The following is a 19,171-nucleotide window of genomic DNA, read 5'->3' on the forward strand; positions in this document are numbered from 1 at the left end:
ATTAAATGTAGTATCTCCAAATTTGCGGATGACACTACATTGGGTGGCAGTGTGAACTGTGAGGAGGATGCTATGAGGCTGCAGAGTAACTTGGATAGGTTTGGTGAGTGGGCAAATGCATGGCAGATGAAGTATAATGTGGATAAATGTGAGGTTATCCACTTTGGTGGTAAAAACAGAGAGACAGACTATCATCTGAATGATGACAGATTAGGAAAAGGGGAGGTGCAACAAGACCTGGGTGTCATGGTACATCAGTCATTGAAGGTTGACATGCAGGTACAGCAGGCAATTAAGAAAGCAAATGGCATGTTGGCCTTCATAGCGAGGGGATTTGAGTACAGGGGCAGGGAGGTGTTGCTACAGTTGTACAGGGCCTTGGTGAGGCCACACCTGGAGTATTGTGCACAGTTTTGGTCTCCCAACTTGAGGAAGGACATTCTTGCTATTGAGGGTGTCATGTATTCAACCAGCATTGTAACCCATGTATAAACTGACCTAAGTTGTACACCGTGAGAACACTGACCACTAGGTGGGAGACACTCCTAACCTGGACATTCAGGTATAAAAGGGGAAGCTCCACCCACCTTCATCACTTGAGTGCTAAGGAATAAAGGACAGGTCACAGACTGACCTTCTCTCAAGCATGGGCCTCGTGTGCATTTGTACTGTGTAGTCAGGACGTATCAGAGGGAGTGCAGCGAAGGTTCACCAGACTGATTCCCGGGATGGCGGGACTGATATATCAAGAAAGACTGGATCAACTGGGCTTGTATTCACTGGAGTTCAGAAGAATGAGAGGGGACCTCATAGAAACGTTTAAAATTTTGACGGGTTTAGACAGGTTAGATGCAGGAAGAATGTCCCCAATTTTGGGGAAGTCCAGAACCAGGGGTCACAGTATAAGATTAAGGGGTAAGCCATTTAGGACCAAGATGAGGAGAAACTTCTTCACCCAGAGAGTGGTGAACCTGTGGAATTCTCTACCACAGAAAGTTGTTGAGGCCAATTCACTAAATATATTCAAAAAGGAGTTAGATGTAGTCCTTACTACTAGGGGGAATCAAGGGGTATGGCAAGAAAGCAGGAATGGGGTACTGAGGTTGCATGTTCAGCCATGAACTTATTGAATGGCGGTGCAGTCTCGAAGGACCGAATGGCCTACTCCTGCACCTATTTTCTATGTTTCTATGTTTCTATGTCTCATTGCCTAGAGCAGACAGCAGAAGGAGCGTGTGGCAAACCAGACTCCCCACCCACCCTTTCCTTCAACCATTGCCTGCCCCACCTGTTACAGAGAGTGTAATTCCCGCATTGGACTGTACAGCCACCTGGGAACTCACTTTTGGAGTGGAAGCAAATCTTCCTCAAATTTGACGGACTGCCTATGATAATGATGAAATACAGAGAGGATGTTTCCCCTCACAGAGGAATCTGAACTGTGGGGCATAGATTCAGAATAAGGGATCGCCCATTTGAAATGGAGACGAGGAGGAATTTCTTCTCTCAGAGGGTCATGAATCTATGGAATTCTCTACGGCAGAGAACTGTGGAGGCTGGGTCATTAAATATATTTAAGGTGGAGATGGACAGATTTTTGACCGATAAGGGAGTCAAGGGTTATGGGGAGTGGGCAGGGAAGTGGAGTTGAGGCCAAGATCAGATCAGCCATGTCTTATTGAATGGCGGAGCAGGCTCGATGGGCCAAATGGCCGACTCATGCTCCTATTTCTTACGTTCTTATGTTTTTTTCTCGAGAAATGCAAGTATTTCCTGTTTCTTGAGAAATACGTCTTTTTTTCCGGAGAAATGCAAGCCTTTCTTTTTTCCAGAGAAAAGCATCTCTTTTTTTTCACAATCTCTTCAGCAACAACAAGCGTTCGGTTGCTAAGGGAGGAAAGGGGGGCGGTGGGGAGGCACGCAAGTACGCCGTAAGACGTACGTCCGTAGATCGGAGCCGGGATTTTCCCCCACGCATGCGTGCACTCCGCCGCGGCTCGGAGCGTCAGGTGCGATGACGTCGCGTACGGCTGACCCAGAATGCGCCGGGCGGGCGGGGGCGGAGCCGAGTTGGCGCAGGCGCCGTCGGGGGCTGCTTGGCGACGTCGCTCAGGTAGCCAGGTGGGGCGGGCAGGTTCTCGAGTGGTAGATCTTTCTCTCTCTCTTGTCTTTATTTGTTTGGGAGGCGGTTTAAAGTGAAGTGAAGGAACTTTCTCTTTTATGTAAACGTAAAAAAGAGTAGATTCTATTTCTCTCTCTCTAATTAAGGGGACTGTGAAACGATGAGAGGCCGAGGCGTCTGTCTTGTTATGTCTTTGAGCAGGTCCAGTGGGTGAGGGGCGTGCGGTTGCCCCTGGTTACAGCAGGTACCTGGGCAGCGGCAAGAGGGGCGGCGGTGGGGGGAAGCTGTACTATCGCACTGAGCTTGGGACACTTCCCTCTCAACTTTCCGCAGAGAGGAAAAAGAAGGAGGCATTTAAATTCTCGGGGAGTATTTTTGGGGGTGGGGTTCTCAAATCCAGTCCATGAAGGTCGGCGGAGGTTCGGCAGCCAGTCTGTGCAGGCTTCAGAGTTCAGGTGGCTCGCTGTGAAGCGGCTGAGACGCCACCTGCCTGGGCCAAAGGGGAGAGAGAGATCCTTGATGGGAGGCTGCGTGGGCTCCCAGCGCCGGCAACAGCAGCAGCGACAGCAGCACCGCTCAGGGAGACGGAGTGGTAATGGCAGGAAAACAGGTAAGGAAGGGCAGCAGAGGAGAGGGATGACATTGTAAAATGATCACAGCGCACAGCGTCAGGGGCTGGACTGACTGAACAGTTGGTTAGTGGCACAAGATTTTTTTGCTCACCCTTTTAGTTTCAGCTATGTGAAATTCTTCCCCCCCACCATGGCTCCCAAGTTTCGTTCTTTTTGCTATCTGCTGGATCCACTGACTTTACTGACTTAATTTAAAATAAGAGATTGATGTTTAAAACTATTAACTGGCTACTTTTGGAAACTACTTCCTTGTGATTAAATGTGCCCTGCTATGTATTAGATTATGTCTGTGTCTGCACAGATTCTGGCATCATTGTGCCTATTGCAATTTTCATGAGGGTGGGGGCTTGAGGTTTTATTGTAGCCATCCTAATTAGTGAGTCTAATTCAAGTGGGATAAATTAATTGCACCATTTTTGTTGAGCCTTTTTTCCCCAGTTGATTCTTATTACACGCACACAAAATGCTGTTTTTCTCCAAAGATTTGTTTTGCTTCCTCGAGGCCAGTTCAGTTCCCAGGTGGGCACAGACTGGTGCGCAGATCTTGCAATAATAGCTAATCTGTTATCAGAAAGCTTTATCTGTGTGCATTCAATCTTTGTTGCACAGCTCGGCTGAGCGTCAACAAATCTGGCCTCCCAAAAATAGCCAAATTCAAATGAAGAAGTCCTTGGTAATTGTGTTTCTTGGTGTGCAAGTGAAGGCTTTAAGTGCCCTGAATGGTTCGGGTTAAAAATTTCAGCTACTGTAGTGGTGGAGTATGATATTCTCTGTGTGGAGTTAAATTTAACACCAGTCTTGATGCCAAAACATTTTTTTAAATCTCTTTACTTCAATTTAAAGCTTTATTAACCAGGGTAGGTAAATAGTTCTTTATTTTGGTCAGCTGGATGGCTGACATTTGTGTCAACCCATTGTTTAGGTCAGATTGCTGAAGACTGACTGGGCTTCCAGTATTAATGCTAAATTTGATTCTCTTATCCCAACAAGAGAACCTTACCCATTTTATCATTGGTCTGTGATTGTGTCTGGAATAAGGTGATCGGGTTTAGTAATGTGAATGCTAGGACCTTGCGAGTCTGCAGACTAAAATATTTTGAAAACAGTTTCCATTTGCCTGAAATGGAGGGCAAACTCTCTTCCTATAAGAACACACCCCACTTATCACAGCTGCAGTTAAATTGATAGTCAGCGAAAATGTTTCTGCAAGGTGTTTTCATTGTAATCAGGCAGCATTATTGGGAGCAAAGCAGCAATACTCTGTTGAAGAAAATTCAGAACATTTTGCATGGTCAGTGTCGTATACACATTTGCAACATATATCTGTGCAATGCAGATTTATTTTTTCAAAGTTAATGCTTACTGCAGTTGGACACATTTGCGCATTGCTTATTGAGGTCTTTTGGAATTGGGTCAGGTGCAACTATATATTTTTTTTGAGAAATCTTCATTTCTAAGGTTTACACATTACAGAAACTGTTCCTCCTTTGCAAAAATACTGTACTCCAAGGAATATATCATGAATTTATCTTGAAATGCTGCACGGAGCCTTAATAAGCATGTAACAGTAATTAAAATGGTTACTGCAAGGATGAGCAACATGCCACCTTCTGTGTTGCGTGACCTACAGAAGTAACTGAATTGAGGGCACGTTCCTCAATCTGGTGGTTCAGTGCAAGAATGATGTGGGTAATTTGCACCAAGGAGATGAACCAGGAGTTTTTCTGTGGTCTAACGGATCGACCCAGGTTTAGCAATTAACTCTGAACTTCTGCATATCGGGACACTGTCTAGTGAGCTCCACATGCATGACAAATGGTGTACGAGCTTTGCCTCTGATTCTCTTCAGCATTATTGCAGAATGCAATGTGGTTGACTGTTAACTGCCCTCTGAAATGGCTGAGCAAACCGCTACTACAGCTGTACCTCAATGTACAGTTTGAGACTGGCCCGAGAGATTTCTTCTGTATAGCAAAAGCATAAACACATTTACAAGCGTCATATATTTCACTGCCAAATACTCAACATGTATGCAAACCAGAGCTGCTAAGCTAAATTCTTGCAGGTACCAGGGAGATCGTCATCCATGATCTGTTACCGAAGGGCCTCATTAATTATAGTTGAGGGATACTGTAATTGTATAGCTTGGCCTTGAAATAAATGCGAGGAAAGTTTTTTTGGTGCGAGTCAGGCTATATTTATTTCTGTGAAAACAGCCATCAGTTCTTGGTTATACACGAGTTCATTCATGTCATTTTATTAAAGGATCGTATTCTGAATGTATCCATGTATAATGTTTGGAAGACCTTCAGTTTCGCAAATGCCATTATACTTGCATATCCTCGTTTATTTCCACCAAAGACTTTCACTTCGGTTGGTTGGTGGCAGGTCCTTTATCTGCCCCTAGCAAAGTGCTGGCTCAGACACGATTGGCTGAATAGCTTCCTTCTTTGCTGTAAATCATAGAATCATAGAAATTTACAGCATAGAAGGAGGCCCTTCGGCCCATCGTGTCTGCCAGACAAAAAAGTGCTATCCAGCCTAATCCCACTTTCCAGCTCTTGGTCTGTTGCCCTGTAGGTTACAGCACTTCAATTGCACATCCAAGTACTTTTTGAATGCGAGGAGGGTTTCTGCCTCGACCACCCTTTCAGACAATGAGGTCCAGACCCCCACCACCCTCTGGGTGATAAAAGTTCTCCTCAACTACTCCTTTAATCCTTCCACCAATTACTTTAAATCTATGCCCCCTAGTTATTGACATATGTGCTAAGTTAAATAGGTCCTCCTTATCCACTGTCTATCTCAATGTCTATGGCTCTATAACCCAACTGTCTCAAATTCCCTCAATCACATTGCTGCTACTTTTTGCCTTTAAAAGTTTTTAAACCACTTCAAAATCTGACTTTTTAACTCTGATATTTCATAATTCTTCTGCTTCTGTTGCTCAACTTCTGTTCTTTCTCATGTGCAGTGCCTTGGAACATTGTATTATGTTAAGGATACTAAATGTAAGTTGATTTGTCATCTCTTTCTTCGAAAGAAAATCAGTGATAAATTGATCTTTTGAATAGTTGTGCAGGATTGTACATTCAAAACCAAGTTGGATCATGTTGGTGCAACTTTTGAAGTGTCTCACGTAGTTTGTTCCCAGCTGCCTTGGTATTACATTAGCTGGGGAAGACCAAACGACTATGGTATGGTAGCTCATCTTTGTGATTGCTTTATGGGCAGGACAAATTAGATGAAGAGCTGACCAAAGTGCTGAGATGGGAGAGGGGAAGATGAAAGTTCAAGCAACGGATACAACGTAGAGGAAATGGAGAAAGCTATTTTGTTAATGGGCCTCCCAACACTTCAGGGCTTCTGTAGACTTGAAAAATTGTCCACGTGTTGGTACCCCACTGATCCAATAACTGTTAATCCATATCTGTTCATACAGTTAGTGCAAAATGTTGCCGTTAAGCACAGCAGCTGCACCTGATGCTTAGCTCACGGGGAACAATAGAAGGAGAATATATAACATTATTTAATAGTAGCAATAATGTTAAGTTATTTTACCTGAAGTTTTGGGGAGAAAGAGAAGAAAGAACTTTCATTTGTATAGCGCCTTTCACAACCTCTGGATGGCCCAAAGCACTTCAGAGGGCTAACTGGAAGCCTCAGATTTTCACAATTTATCTGTCCATCAACTAATATAGGATCTCTTTGACCAACATTATTAAATTTGTGAAACTATGCAATAGTCTTGTGCTTCTGTATTTACCCATTGTAAATGTATGCTGGTGACAAGTGTATGATGCTTCGAATGGATTCCCATTTGAATCAAGTTTTAAAACTATTTTGATTCTCTCTGGTACTTAGACATATCGAAAAGCTATAAACTCTTTTCTCACCCCCCCCCCCCCCCCCCCCCCAAAGTACCTCCACCCATTTTCTGCTGCCCCTATCTATCTCTGTTGACGTGCTGACTCTTGCTGGAGTACGTGGACACCTGGCAGTTCCTGGTACTTTATCCAAGTAGCCATGCTTCATGTGCAAGTCTGCACAGGGGTGTGGCAGTGGTGGTGGTTATAGTGGGACATTTGATCCCAAGAGTGCCATGTATCTGCTGCGATACTGTTCCTCCAGTGCATGGTACCCCCCTGGTACATTTTCTTACAAAGACGAGAGTTTAAAGTTTTAAAAAGCCTCAATACTTCCAGCAACTTATCGGAGGGGAGGAAAAAAAAAAGGGGGAAATCCCGTGTGCAAATTCCTACAATCCCTCTTTTTAAGCTGTTAATAAAAACAAGGAAAGCCAAAAGGTACAACATATAACAAGTAACCACTGTTCATGTGTGAGTCCTGATGGCATGGGGGAAGGGGACGTAGTGGTTACAGTGCACCATCAGACATCAGAGCTGCAGGTACCGTGCATCTACTCGGTGCAGTACACTTTCAATATAAAAGTATCAAGGATGACCCATGTATATTGTGACTTTTTTTTTCCCCCTCGTTTTCAATAATTAAAATTTGCAAACTGCAGTGATTGCTGGAAATGGCTGACATAGTGACAGAGGGCACCATTCCCCAAATCATTGCAATGGTAACCCTTAATTGTAGGTTTGTGACCTAAAATAATAACTCTTGTAGATCTTTTGACGTGGAATTTTCAGTGCCTTTTGGTGCCTCTCTCTGCAAACGTCTGGCATTGAACATTGGTCAGTGGTTCCTAACTGTGAATTGTTCTGAAGCAGCTTGTTAATCTTTTGGCTGATACTTTTTATCACATCCATCACTTTTAATGATTCAGCTTTAGATTTTATGCAAATATTGGTCAACGTTTCAGTTTTCCAATGCATCATTTTTAATGTGAATTTGGCACCATTCAACTACACGAGCTAAGTTGGACTCTAATCTTGGCGCGGGGGGGTAGCGGCAGCGGCAGCGGCATATATAAATTATCTTCAGGTCTATGTTGACTTATGAGGAAGTGGTTAAGATTAAAATCCTGAAATCATGTCTCCATGTCGCTGTTTAGGTAAACAACTTGAGTGCTAAATTGAGTCTTCAGTTTTGATGCTTATTTTTTTAACCTCAAGATTCTTCCCAACTGTGTCATAACTGCTAATGTTAACTCTGGCAGTGACTGGTTAACAAGTATTAAACAACCCTGGATCTAAAACCTGTCTTGGTTTTGAAACCACCAGTGTTGTCGCCATGCCTAGGAGTTATTATTGGGTTTAGTGGAGTGCTTATGATGCTCGTGTGTCTCGTACAGGGATTTGCTGAGGCTAGCCACTTTTTAAAATGCAAAATTAAAGGCCAAGAATATCCCTGGTTTGATCTCTGGTCTATTATGAGTTAGTTGATCTTAGCCAAAGTAGCAGTCGGCAGTCCATTTGGGGCAAACTGAGACAAGGTTTCCATTACTGATCACTGTCCAGCAGACCCTGCTGCCAAATGTTGTGCGGACCTCAGTCAAGGATAGTATAAGGCTGGGCTGTGATGTGTACTCAGCTGAATAACTTACCGAGACTTGCTGTCTCCGCTTGCATTTAAAAGAAAATGGCCACATGTGCAAGGTATTGGGGGATAACCAACATATGTAAAACCATAACCCAGTGAAGGGCAGGGGCAATGGTAGAAAAATAATTGTTGCCAAACTTGTATGGTAACAGTGTACATGAATTGCTTTTTTATTCGTTCAAGGCAAGGCCGGCATTTGTTGCCCATCCCTAATTGCCCTGGAGAAGGTGCTGGTGAGCCGCCTTGAACCGCTGCAGTCCGTGTGGTGAAGATACACTCTCAATGCTGTTGGGGAGGGAGTTCCAAGATTTTGACCCAGCGGCGACGAAGGAACGGGCGATATATTTCCAACTCCGGGTCGTGTGTGTGAATTAGAAGGAAACTTGGAGGTGATAATGATCCCATGCACTTGCTTGCCCTTCAAGGTGGGAGAGGTTACTGGTTTGGGAGGTGCTGTCGAAGAAATGAACACGTGTGTTGCTCCATAGAGTGCTTGGATGTGGGTTGTGCTTATAACTACTGTAGCAAGTTATCATTAGTACCACTCCAGGCTGTGTAATAGTGTTGGTAGCTCTTGGACTGATGAGATTTCAGATGCGGTATTCCTTATATCATTTATGGAGTTTATCATTCACCTTTGAGGTAGCATTGGAGAATCTGGCAATTTTGAACAAGGAGGCAGTGGCACTTCAGGCTGTGCTGGAGCACCATTTTGTATCGGAAGGTTTCTGACACAAGCTCCCCGCTGGGAAGTTGCGTATGCATATACACATTTGCTCTGAATCTTTCTTCCTGTTGAAATAATAGACTTATTTTTCCATGTGATCTTTTACATCCACCTGATCAGGCAGATTTAACGTCTCATCCAAAAAGTTGAAATCAATATTTTTTTTAAAAGAACTTCACAAAATATATCCAATTGCTCTGTATTTTTAAGTTAAATTTATTCTTAAAAACTATTTCAACGCTCATTTCTGAAATCTACACAGCTCCTGTTTCTCTTTAGATGGAAGATTTCTACTTCGGCATATCTTTAACCTGGAGTAGGAATGAAATTCAGCTTATATTGTGCTGATGCACACTGCCTATCAAACATGCCTTTAATGCTGACTCTTTCTCTGCCAAAAAGAGATCTAGTGGAGAAAGGAATCTCCGAATTATTATTGTCACCAGGGTATGATCGGTAAAATTGACCTTATGCTAGTGCATTTCAATTTTTGTGATAATATGCTACTTATAATATCTTTAATTCATAATTGGTCCTGCCCCAACCACTGTCATTGACAGATCTGGAACCACTTGTTTCACCCTAGTGTTGTACAGATTACAATGCTCTCTGGACATAAATTTGGAAGAATAGAACCCATTTTTGCACTCGCTGAATATTTTTCAGACTATTTACTAGGGAAACTTCACACGCACAACACTATTTTGCAATCTAACTGATATCACTGTCATAAATATGCATAGAAGATATATGACGAGGACAACTATAATTGCTGCTCCACAAATGGACTAACCTCACATGAACTAACTTGGGAGTTAAGGTCTCGAATATATTGTATCCATGGCTCCTTGTTGATGTATTTTATTAGCATCACAAGCAGCTGGTATAACTCTCAATTTTAGATCAGAGCTGACTCAGATATTGAGATTGGGTAGTGGTTCTGGTGATGTTGCTGCTCTTTTTCCACCAATTCATGTCTTTTATGAAGTATGAAAAAAAAATTGCATGCTATAAATATTCTGCAGCAGAAGGCAATGTAAGGGGTATCACAAATTTCAAAAGCTCTTTTGTGTGTGCCGTTTGACACCAGATATTGCCACTGCTTTCATTTTAACTCTGCTTTATAACTGGAGTGTGCGTGCATGTATATGATTTAATTTGGTGACGGCAATCGCTTTCCGAATGAATGCTCCATTGGCTCTTGTGTTATGATGACATCTGTGACTTGGAGGGGAACTTTGTAGCTGATGGTGTTCCCATGCGCCTGCTGCCCTTGTCCTTCTAGGTGGTAGAGGTCATTGTTTTGGGAGCTACTGCCAAAGAAGCATTGGCGAGTTGCTGTAGTGCATCTTAGTACACACTGCAGCCACGTTGCTCCGGTGGTGGAGCGAGTGAATGTTGAAGGTGGTGGATGGGGTGCCAATCAAGTGGGCTGCTTTGTCCTGGATGGTGTCAAGCTTCTTGAGTGTTGTTGGAGCTGCACTCATCCAGGGAAGTGGAGAGTATTCCATCACACTCCTGACTTGTGCCTTATAGATGGTGGAAATACTTTAGGGAGTCAGGAGGTGAGATATCCGCTGCAGAATACTCAGCCTCTGACCTCTTATTGCCATAATATTTATGTGGTTGCTCCAGTTAAGTTTCTGGTCAATGATCCCCAGGATGTTGATGGTGTGGAATTTGGTGATGGTAATGCAGTTGAATATCATGGGAAAGTGATTCAACTCTCACTTGTTGGAGATGGTCATTGCCTGGCACTTTGTGTTACTTGCCACTTATCAGTCTGAATGTGGTCCAGGTCTTGCTGCATACAGACATGGACTGTTTCATTTTCTGAGGAGTTGCGAATGTAACTGAACACTGCAATCATCAACAAACAACCCCACGTCTGACATGATGGTGGGAAGATCATTGATTAAATAGCTGAAGATGGTTGGGCCTAGGACAGTGCCCTGAGAAACTCCTGCAATGATGTCCTAGGGCTGGGATGATTGACCTCCAACAACCACAACCATCTTCCTTTGTGCCAGGTATGACTCCAGCCAGTGGAGAGTTTTCTCCCTGATTGCCTACTCCTGTACCTATTTTCTATGTTTCCCATTAACTTCAATTTTATCAGAGCTCCTTGATGCCACACTCTGTCAAATGCTACCTTGATGTCGAGGGCAATCACACTCACCTCACCTCTGGAATTCAGCTCTTTTGTCCATGTTTGGACCAAGGCAGTAATGAGGTCTGGAGCCGAGTGGTTCTTGTGGAACCCATACAGAACATCGGTGAGCAGGTTAGTGAATAAGTGCCGCTTGTTAACACTGTCGACGACACCTTCCATCACTTTGCTGGTGATTTGAGAGTAGACTGATGGGGCGGTAGTTGGTTGGATTGGATTTGTGCAAAGGCGCGGCTAGTTCTGGAGTACAAGTCTTCAGCACGATAGCCGGAATATTGTCGGGTCCCATAGCCTTTGCTGTATCCAGGGCTCTCTGCCGTTTCTTGATGCCACCGTGGAGTGAATCAAATTGGCTGAAGACTGGCTTCTGTGATGGTGGGGATGTATGTTGAGGGACAAGAGCCTCTGCACTCTCCTCTTTGCTGGCTGTAAGTGTGCTATATGAAGTGAATTTGACCAGTCGCGATCCAGTCAATTCCTAGATCATAGGAGCCAGGAGCACAAACTGTACAAAAATTAGCATTCTTGCTCAAAAGGTGATGATGCTTGCTGTGTGGAATGGAATGTTTCAGAGCAATTTTTCAGAGGATTAAGGCTCTTTGGGGCAGAGTGAAGGACACGTGTACCTGGCAGTGTACCTTTATCTGTGAGAACTTGATGCTGACATGAGCCTAGTTTCCATATAGGAACAGGAGTAGGTCATTCAGCCTCGAGTCTGTTCTGCCTTTTTTAGGTCATGGCTGACATGTACCTCAACACCCATTTACTCGTCTTTGTTCCACATCCTTCGATACACTTACCCACCAAAAATGTATAACTAATTGTGATCCAATGTTGATGACCTCGTCAAAAAATTCATTTCGCCATGACATACCTTTCACAAATCCATGTGGATTCTCTGATCAACTCACAGTTGTCCAAGTGCTCTGTCACTCACTTTCTGATAGATTCCAGTATCGTCCCCACAGCTGATGTTCTGCTGCTGGGTCTGTAGTTTCTTGGATTTTCATTCCCTCCTTCTGAAGCAATGGAGTGGCATTTGTAATTTTCCAATCCAATGGCACAATTTCCAAATCTAGAGAGCTGTGAAAAATTATGGCTAATGCATCTGCAATTTCTTCACCTATTACGTTTGATAACTTGGGTTGGAAACCATCAGGTCTTGGAGATTTGTCTATCTTGAGTCCCATTATTTTCTTCATTACCATTTTCTAGCTTGTAATTTCCTCCCCTTGATGTAATGTTCGGTTACCTTATACCGGTTGTATTCTGACCTCATTCTCTACTGTGAAGATGGGTACAAAAGATTCATTTAACAAGTCTGCCATTTCCTTATTATCCATTTCAATCACGCCTGCATCGGTTTATAATGGGTCCATGTTGCCCTATACAACTCTATATTAACTTTTACTGTTATCTTTGACATCTTCCTGCTAATTGGTCCCCCAGAAATACGAGTGTCAGGTTTGAATTGCTTTTGCTCCACCCTCGATTGAATTTGCCAGACAGCTATCTGGCTCCTGCAGTGTATTGGACCTGACCTCTAGTTAACACATGTGCAGGGCCTGGTATTTTTGAAATGGTGGCGTATTCTTGGTTTGAGAGAATTACTAATACTAATTGAGACAAAGCTTACCCACACTGCTCAGCGTGAATTAATTCAATGTCCATTTGGCTCAGTTGCGAGCACATAATTTAAGTTGACACCAGTGCATTCTTGGGGATTGCTGTAATGTTGGAGGTGCTAACCTTCAGATGCAGTAGGTTAACTGGAAAATCTGCCTGTTCTGATGGATGTGGCATCATTCAAAATAAGGGCAGGAGGTTCTCCCAGTATTCTAACTGGCATTCTTTCCTCACTTTCATCACTGAAAACAAATGAACTGGTCATTCATCTCATTGTGGGATCTTGCTTTGTGCACGTTGTCTACTTCCTTTCCCTACATAAATCACTCTACTTTCAAAGTAATTCAGGGCATTTGTGAGATGTAATAGGGGGCAAGTGTATCAAGGGATGTGGAGCAATGGCAGCAAAATGGACTTGAGGTATAGATCAGCCATGATCGAAGTGAATGGAGGAACAGGCACAAGAGGTTGAATAGCTTACTCCTGTTGCTATGTATATAAATTCATTTTTCTATTATTTTTTTAATGGCTGTGGTTAGTGCAGTACAAGTAAGCCCTGCCTCCATTTGTATGAAATTGACCCTTTCTCCCACACCCCAGCCCAAACCTATAAACTTATCAAGGGTGAGACAGTGAGATAAGTAAAAGCAGATGAGAAAAAAAACAATCAAATTAAAGGGAAAAAAAATACTTGCTCTCCGCATGGCAGTTTAATTTTACTTTAATTAAATTCTGGTGACAATTTAGTGTAACTGCTTTATTCATTAAAGTGTTTGAACAATTTCCACTACAGCAACAAATTGCATTTATATAGCACCTTCACCGTAGAAAAATGTTCCACAAAGGCGTAATCAGAAAAAATGGGTGCTAGCCAAAGAAGGAGGTATTGGGAGATATAACCAAAAGCTTCGTCGATCAGGTGGGTTTTAAGGGAAGATGTTGAAGGAAGAGAGGATGCCGGGGTGGGCTAAGGAGGGAATGCTAGAGCATGGGGTGTAGGTATCTGAAAATATAGCTGTCAATGTCAGGGCAGAGGCAAGAAGGCATGCACAAGAGGCTAGATTTGAGGAACAGAATTCTGGGAGGGTTGGAGAAGGTTAGAGATTTCTGCGGTGCAAGTTGGTTTTTGAAATGCGAGTGCTAACAGGTATTAGATTGGTCTTCCACAGTTTTTTTTTTCAAGAGCTAATTTCTTCCATGTAATGAGATTCTTTCCATGTTCACGTTTTAATATTTAATAATCATTTTAATTACCTACTGCTCTATAAACCATATATGAGTTGTGGGATATTCCCAACCTCCCATCGTAGGCAGTCGCTCGAAATCGAGGAAGACTTGCTTCCACTCAAAGTACAGTCCAATATGGGAATTACAGTCTCTGTCACAGGTGGGACAGACGGACAGTCGTTGAAGGAAAGGGTGGGTGGGGAGTCTGGTTTGCCGCATTCTCCTCTAGTAGAGCGCTGGCTTTGGGAATCTTGTGTCGGGCATGCGAGCAATGTGGCCTGCTCAACAGAGCTGGTCGAGGTGGTCAGTGCTTCGATGCTGGCGATGTTGGCCTGATCGAGAACACTGACGTTGTGTCAGTCATCCCAGGGGATTTGCAGGATCTTGCGGAGACATCGTTGGTGGTATTTCTCCAGCGATTTGAGTTGTCTCCTGTATATGGTCCTGAGCCATACAGGAGGGCAGGTATCACTCCTGCCATGTCGACCATAAGCTTGGTGGCAGATTTGAGGGCCTGATCTTCGAACACTCTCTATCACACTGATAACTGGCAATTCAATTGTTATTTTGCTTATAAATGATCAGATCAGCCCATTGATGCAATATAATTTATATTCTCTCAAGTAAATACAACATGACAACCATATAGGTCAGGCGTCATCCTTGATCTCTGCTGACCATCTCAGCTGACACAGCAGGAGGGCACATCAGCAGGCCTTCAGGTGTGTGACCAAATGGAGTAAAATTCCAGCCAGATTCTGTTGATAAAATCAGTTTGTAAAATGCACGTGTGCCGAAGCTGGGTGAAAGCAAGATTAAGTTTGTGAATCCACTCACTGTTGAGGGTCATGCAAAGTGCAGCCTGTCCTCGCCGCACAGCATTGCCCCCTAGTCATCAAGATTCACTGCGTGGCCCTCGACAACGTGCACTATTTCCCATACCTCGGGTCCCTCTTGTCAACAAAAGCAGACATTGATGCGGAGATTCAACACCGCCTCCAGTGCACTAGTGCAGCCTTCGGCCTCCTAAGGAAAAGAGTGTTCGAAGACCAGGCCCTCAAATCCACCACCAAGCTCATGGTCGACAGGACTGTAGTAATATCTGCTCCCCTGTATGGCTCAGAGGCATGGACGAAGACACCCCAAGTCGCTGGAGATATATCACCAACGATGTCTCCGCAAGATCCTACAAATCCCCTGGGAGGACAGGCACACCAACATCAATGTCCTCGAGCAGGCTAACATCCCCATCATTGAAGTACTGACCACACTCGATCAGCTTTGTTGGGCAGGCCACATCGTCCGCGTACCAGACACGAGACTCCCTAAGCAAATGCTCTATGTGGAGCTCCTTCACGGCAAACAAGCCAAAGGTGGGCAGCAGAAACGTTACAAGGACACCCCAAAGCCTCCCTGGTAAAGTGCGACATCACCACTGATACCTGGGAGTCCCTGGCCAAAGACCGTCCTAAGTGGAGAGAGTGCAATCGGGAGGGCGTTGAGCTCTTCGAATCTCAACGCCGAGAGCATGAAGAGGTCAAGTGCAGGCAGTGGAAGGAGCGTGGGCAAACCAGTCCCACCCAACCCTTCCATCGGTGAATGTCTGTCCCACCTGTGACAGAGTCTGTGGCTCTCGTATTGGACTCTTAAGCCACCAAAGAACTCACTTAATGAGTGGGAGCAAGTCTTCCTTGATTTCAAGGGACTGCCTATGATGACGATTTAGTTCAACTCTTAACTGATCTGAAATGCTGTTGTGTATTCAGTCATAGCACTTCTGTATAATGCTGAAATCTGGTTAGTTTCAGCTCTAATTGACTAGCTTTTCCTCTGTCTGAATCTACGTATTTTTTCAAATGGATTGAGAATGCATTTTAAAGTATAATTAAATAGTGCCAGGAAATGTACAGCTAGTTGTTTGATTGATGGTACCTTGCTTAATTGAAGTATTCAATCTGCGTACTTATCATTCATCATTCTTCAAATAGTAGTTCCTCCAATTGTACTTCTGCTGTGGCTCAGTATATATTCCAACAATAAATATCCCTTTCAGCCAAGAATCTCAGTTTAGCAAGTCTGGCTCCTGGCAATGAACAGATTTGCGTACAATTTAGAAGTATTTAATTTGTTTATTTTCCAGTGGCTCTTGTTGTTAAGCAAAATTTGTGATCAAGTGTCAGCATTATTTTTCAAACAAAGTTGCACAAAAATGTGATTCTAATTGTCTAATAATAAAACCAGGGAATGTCTGCCAGGGAGTCCTTCAGAATTTGCCCCTCTTCTAAGATCACAGATTATTCTGAGTGATTTAATGCAATGTACTGCCAAGAAGTCATAGGATTGACTTTGGCTGTGATTCTTGTCCTCTTCCTGGCCAATGTAATGAATTATTGATGTTGACCACGCCATCATTGAACAGAGACCAGGGGCTCAAGTTTCGGACTCCTGCTAGGACGACGCACGTCGGAGAGGCCCGCCTAATTTGTAGAACAGAAATTGCGCCAAATACTTACCTTGCGATTCTCCAATACCTGTAGGCCCGTTTCCAACTCGGTGCAGTGCAGCAGGAGCTGCTGCGGGCGGAGCTACAGTCCTGTGCCAATAACAGTGCCGGCAGCTGCGTGCGTGCGCAGTAGCTCCTGGCCCTCCCAGCGCGTCCTGTCTCCGGGCAACTACCCTATCCCTGGCCGAAGGGACGGCGCCCCTATCCCGGGCCGAATGGCCTGACAGCCCTTACCTCGTTGGCGGCGGGACGCGGCATCTCTCTGGGGGCAGGTCCCGCCCGAAGTCCTTGGCGGCGGCTCGGCTTCTCCTGGGTGCGGGCTTTGCCCGAAATGGCGGCGACAGCGGCGCCCGCCTAACCGGCATCTCCTGGGGGGGACCCCATCCCAGCACGCTGTTGAAGGGCTCCTGGTGCTGCAGTAGGTGAGTAGAAACTTAATTTTTTATTTATTGATTTTTTATTTTTTGATTGATTTAGTGATTTATTTATCATTTATTATTGATGATGGCTCTTTATTTGTAGAAGTGAAGTGTTTAATGCTTGCAAACTTCCCTTCCCCGCCCCCACCCCATCTCCCGTTCCCTACGCCTGATTTCTAAAGTGTAGGCAAGGTTTTTCTGAGCGTACAAAAATCTATACTTACTCCATTCTAAGTTAGTTTGGATTAAGTTTTCGCTGCCTAAACTTGCAAAACAGGCGTAAGTGGCTGGATATGCCCCCTTTTGGAAAAAAAACTAATAAAATAAAACTATTCTAACTCACTTGAACTGGAGCAAACTAAATGCCGAGAATTGCAATTTCTAAAATGCTTCATTCTAAACTAATTGCTCCAGAAAAATAGGAGCAACTCAGGCTGAAACTTGAGCCCTCGGGCTTATCTATGGTGAGGGATGGAAAAATCAAAGGGAGACTCACTCCAGGCCACATTACTGCATCTCCTAGTGGATTTTAAAATTTTGTTCTCGAATGTGTGTGCTACTGGCCACATGATATTGTCCATCCCCAGTTTCCCCTGGGCAGGTGGTGATGGTGGACCTTGTTGAACTGCTGCGGTCCTCGTGGTGGTGATGGTGCTTCCATGATGTGTGTTGGGTAGGGAATTCTAAAATTTTGATCCAAAAACTATGAAGGAGCAGCAAAAAATGTCCAAATTAGGATGGTGTGTAACTTGGAAGAGATCTTTCAGGTAATGGTGTTCCTGTGAAATTGCTGCTCTTATCCTTGGTGGTAGAGGTCATGAGTTTGGGAGGTGTTGAAGTAAGATTACTGAATTGCTGCTGTGTAGCCAGTGCATAGTGCTGGCGATGGAGAGGTTTGGTATTGAATTCAGTGATGGCTGTGCTGATTACAGACCAACAGCAAGCGGTCTGGAAGTAGTTGGTATACTTGCTGCCTTGACTAGAGAATTGTGTATTACATAGGAGATGAAGAGAAGTTTCTTGATGAAGCTTTTACATCAAATTCCCTACCTCCCTTGCTGCCATATGTATAGGAAATACCTCAATTTACCAATAATTGAGGTAAATTATGGGGAGCAGAAGATGCAAGAATGGCACAAGTGCATCTGTCTTTACCAACAACCACAACTTGTATTTATATAGCGTCTTTAATGTAGTGAAGCGTCCCGAGGCGCTTCACAGGAGTGATGCACCGAGCCGCATAAGGAGACGTCGGGGCAGGTGACCAAAAGCTTGGTCAAAGAGGTCGGTTTTAAGGAGCATCTTGAAGGAGGAAGGGGATGTTGAGGCAGGGAGTTCCAGAGCTTAGAGCCGAGGCAACAGAAGGCACCAAAATGGTTGAGCAATTTATAATCAGGGATGCTTAAGAGGGAAGAATTAGAGGAGTGCAGACAACTCTGGGTTGTGGGACTAGAGGAGATTACAGAGATGGGGAGATCAAATCGTTGATGGAACCTAGTGGATGAATAGAAATTTACAGCACGGACCGTAGTTTTGTAGGTTACGGCACTTCAAGTGCATTGTATTTAAAACCCTGTTTGGTCCCTCAATGTCATGTATTCATCCATCATCATCGGCAGTCCCTCGCAATCGAGGAAGACTTGCTTCCACTCAGTGAGTTCTCAGATGACTGTACAGTCCAATATGGGAATTACAATCTCTGTCACAGGTGGGACAGACATTGATTGAAGGAAAGGGTGGGTGGGGAGTCCGGTTTGCTGCACGCTTCTCCCGCTGCCTGCACTTGTTTTTTGCATGCTCTCGGAGTCAAGACACAAGGTGCTCAGCGCCCTCCTGGATGCTCCTCCTCCTCTTAGGGAGGCCAGGGATTCCCAGGTGTCAGTGGGGATGTTGCACTTTATCAAGGAGGCTTTGAGCGTGTCCTTGAAACGTTTCCTCTGCCCACCTTTGGCTCGTTTGCTGTGAAGGAGTTCCGAGTCGAGCGCTTGCTTTGGGAGTCTCGTGTCAGGCATGCGGACGATGTGTACAGCCCAATGCCCAGTGTCATGCATTGTTCTCTGGCCAACTACAAAGACGGATGTTTCTTGAAATTAACTAATGACTCCTGGGAGTACAGAAAGACTCTGGGTACCAACTTTAAACACAACCAATTGTATGGAATCATTGGCTTGATGCAGGGTGAGGCACTGTTGCGGTTTGTGGCATAAATGTGGCGGTGCTGCTTCTGCTGTGGC

The 19,171-nt window shown here is 44.3% G+C and overlaps 1 protein-coding gene across 2 annotated transcripts in view; it reads left to right on the forward strand.

Moving 5' to 3' along the window:
• Nucleotides 1-2,062: 2,062 nt before the first annotated feature.
• ubtd1b (ubiquitin domain containing 1b) overlaps nt 2,063-19,171 on the forward strand; it is a 78,340-nt gene continuing 61,231 nt past the window's right edge. The window contains exons 1-2 of one of the 2 annotated variants that reach the window (XM_070876448.1): nt 2,654-2,732; nt 8,449-8,690. In XM_070876448.1, the coding sequence (XP_070732549.1) occupies nt 8,669-8,690 (22 nt within the window). In that variant the 5' untranslated portion in view covers nt 2,654-2,732; nt 8,449-8,668. Of the gene's footprint in view, nt 2,733-8,448; nt 8,691-19,171 lie in introns of both variants that reach the window. The other variant, XM_070876447.1, reaches the window with a different exon arrangement.

Source organism: Pristiophorus japonicus, chromosome 3 (assembly GCF_044704955.1).
Source record: "Pristiophorus japonicus isolate sPriJap1 chromosome 3, sPriJap1.hap1, whole genome shotgun sequence".
Taxonomy (NCBI): domain Eukaryota; kingdom Metazoa; phylum Chordata; class Chondrichthyes; family Pristiophoridae; genus Pristiophorus; species Pristiophorus japonicus.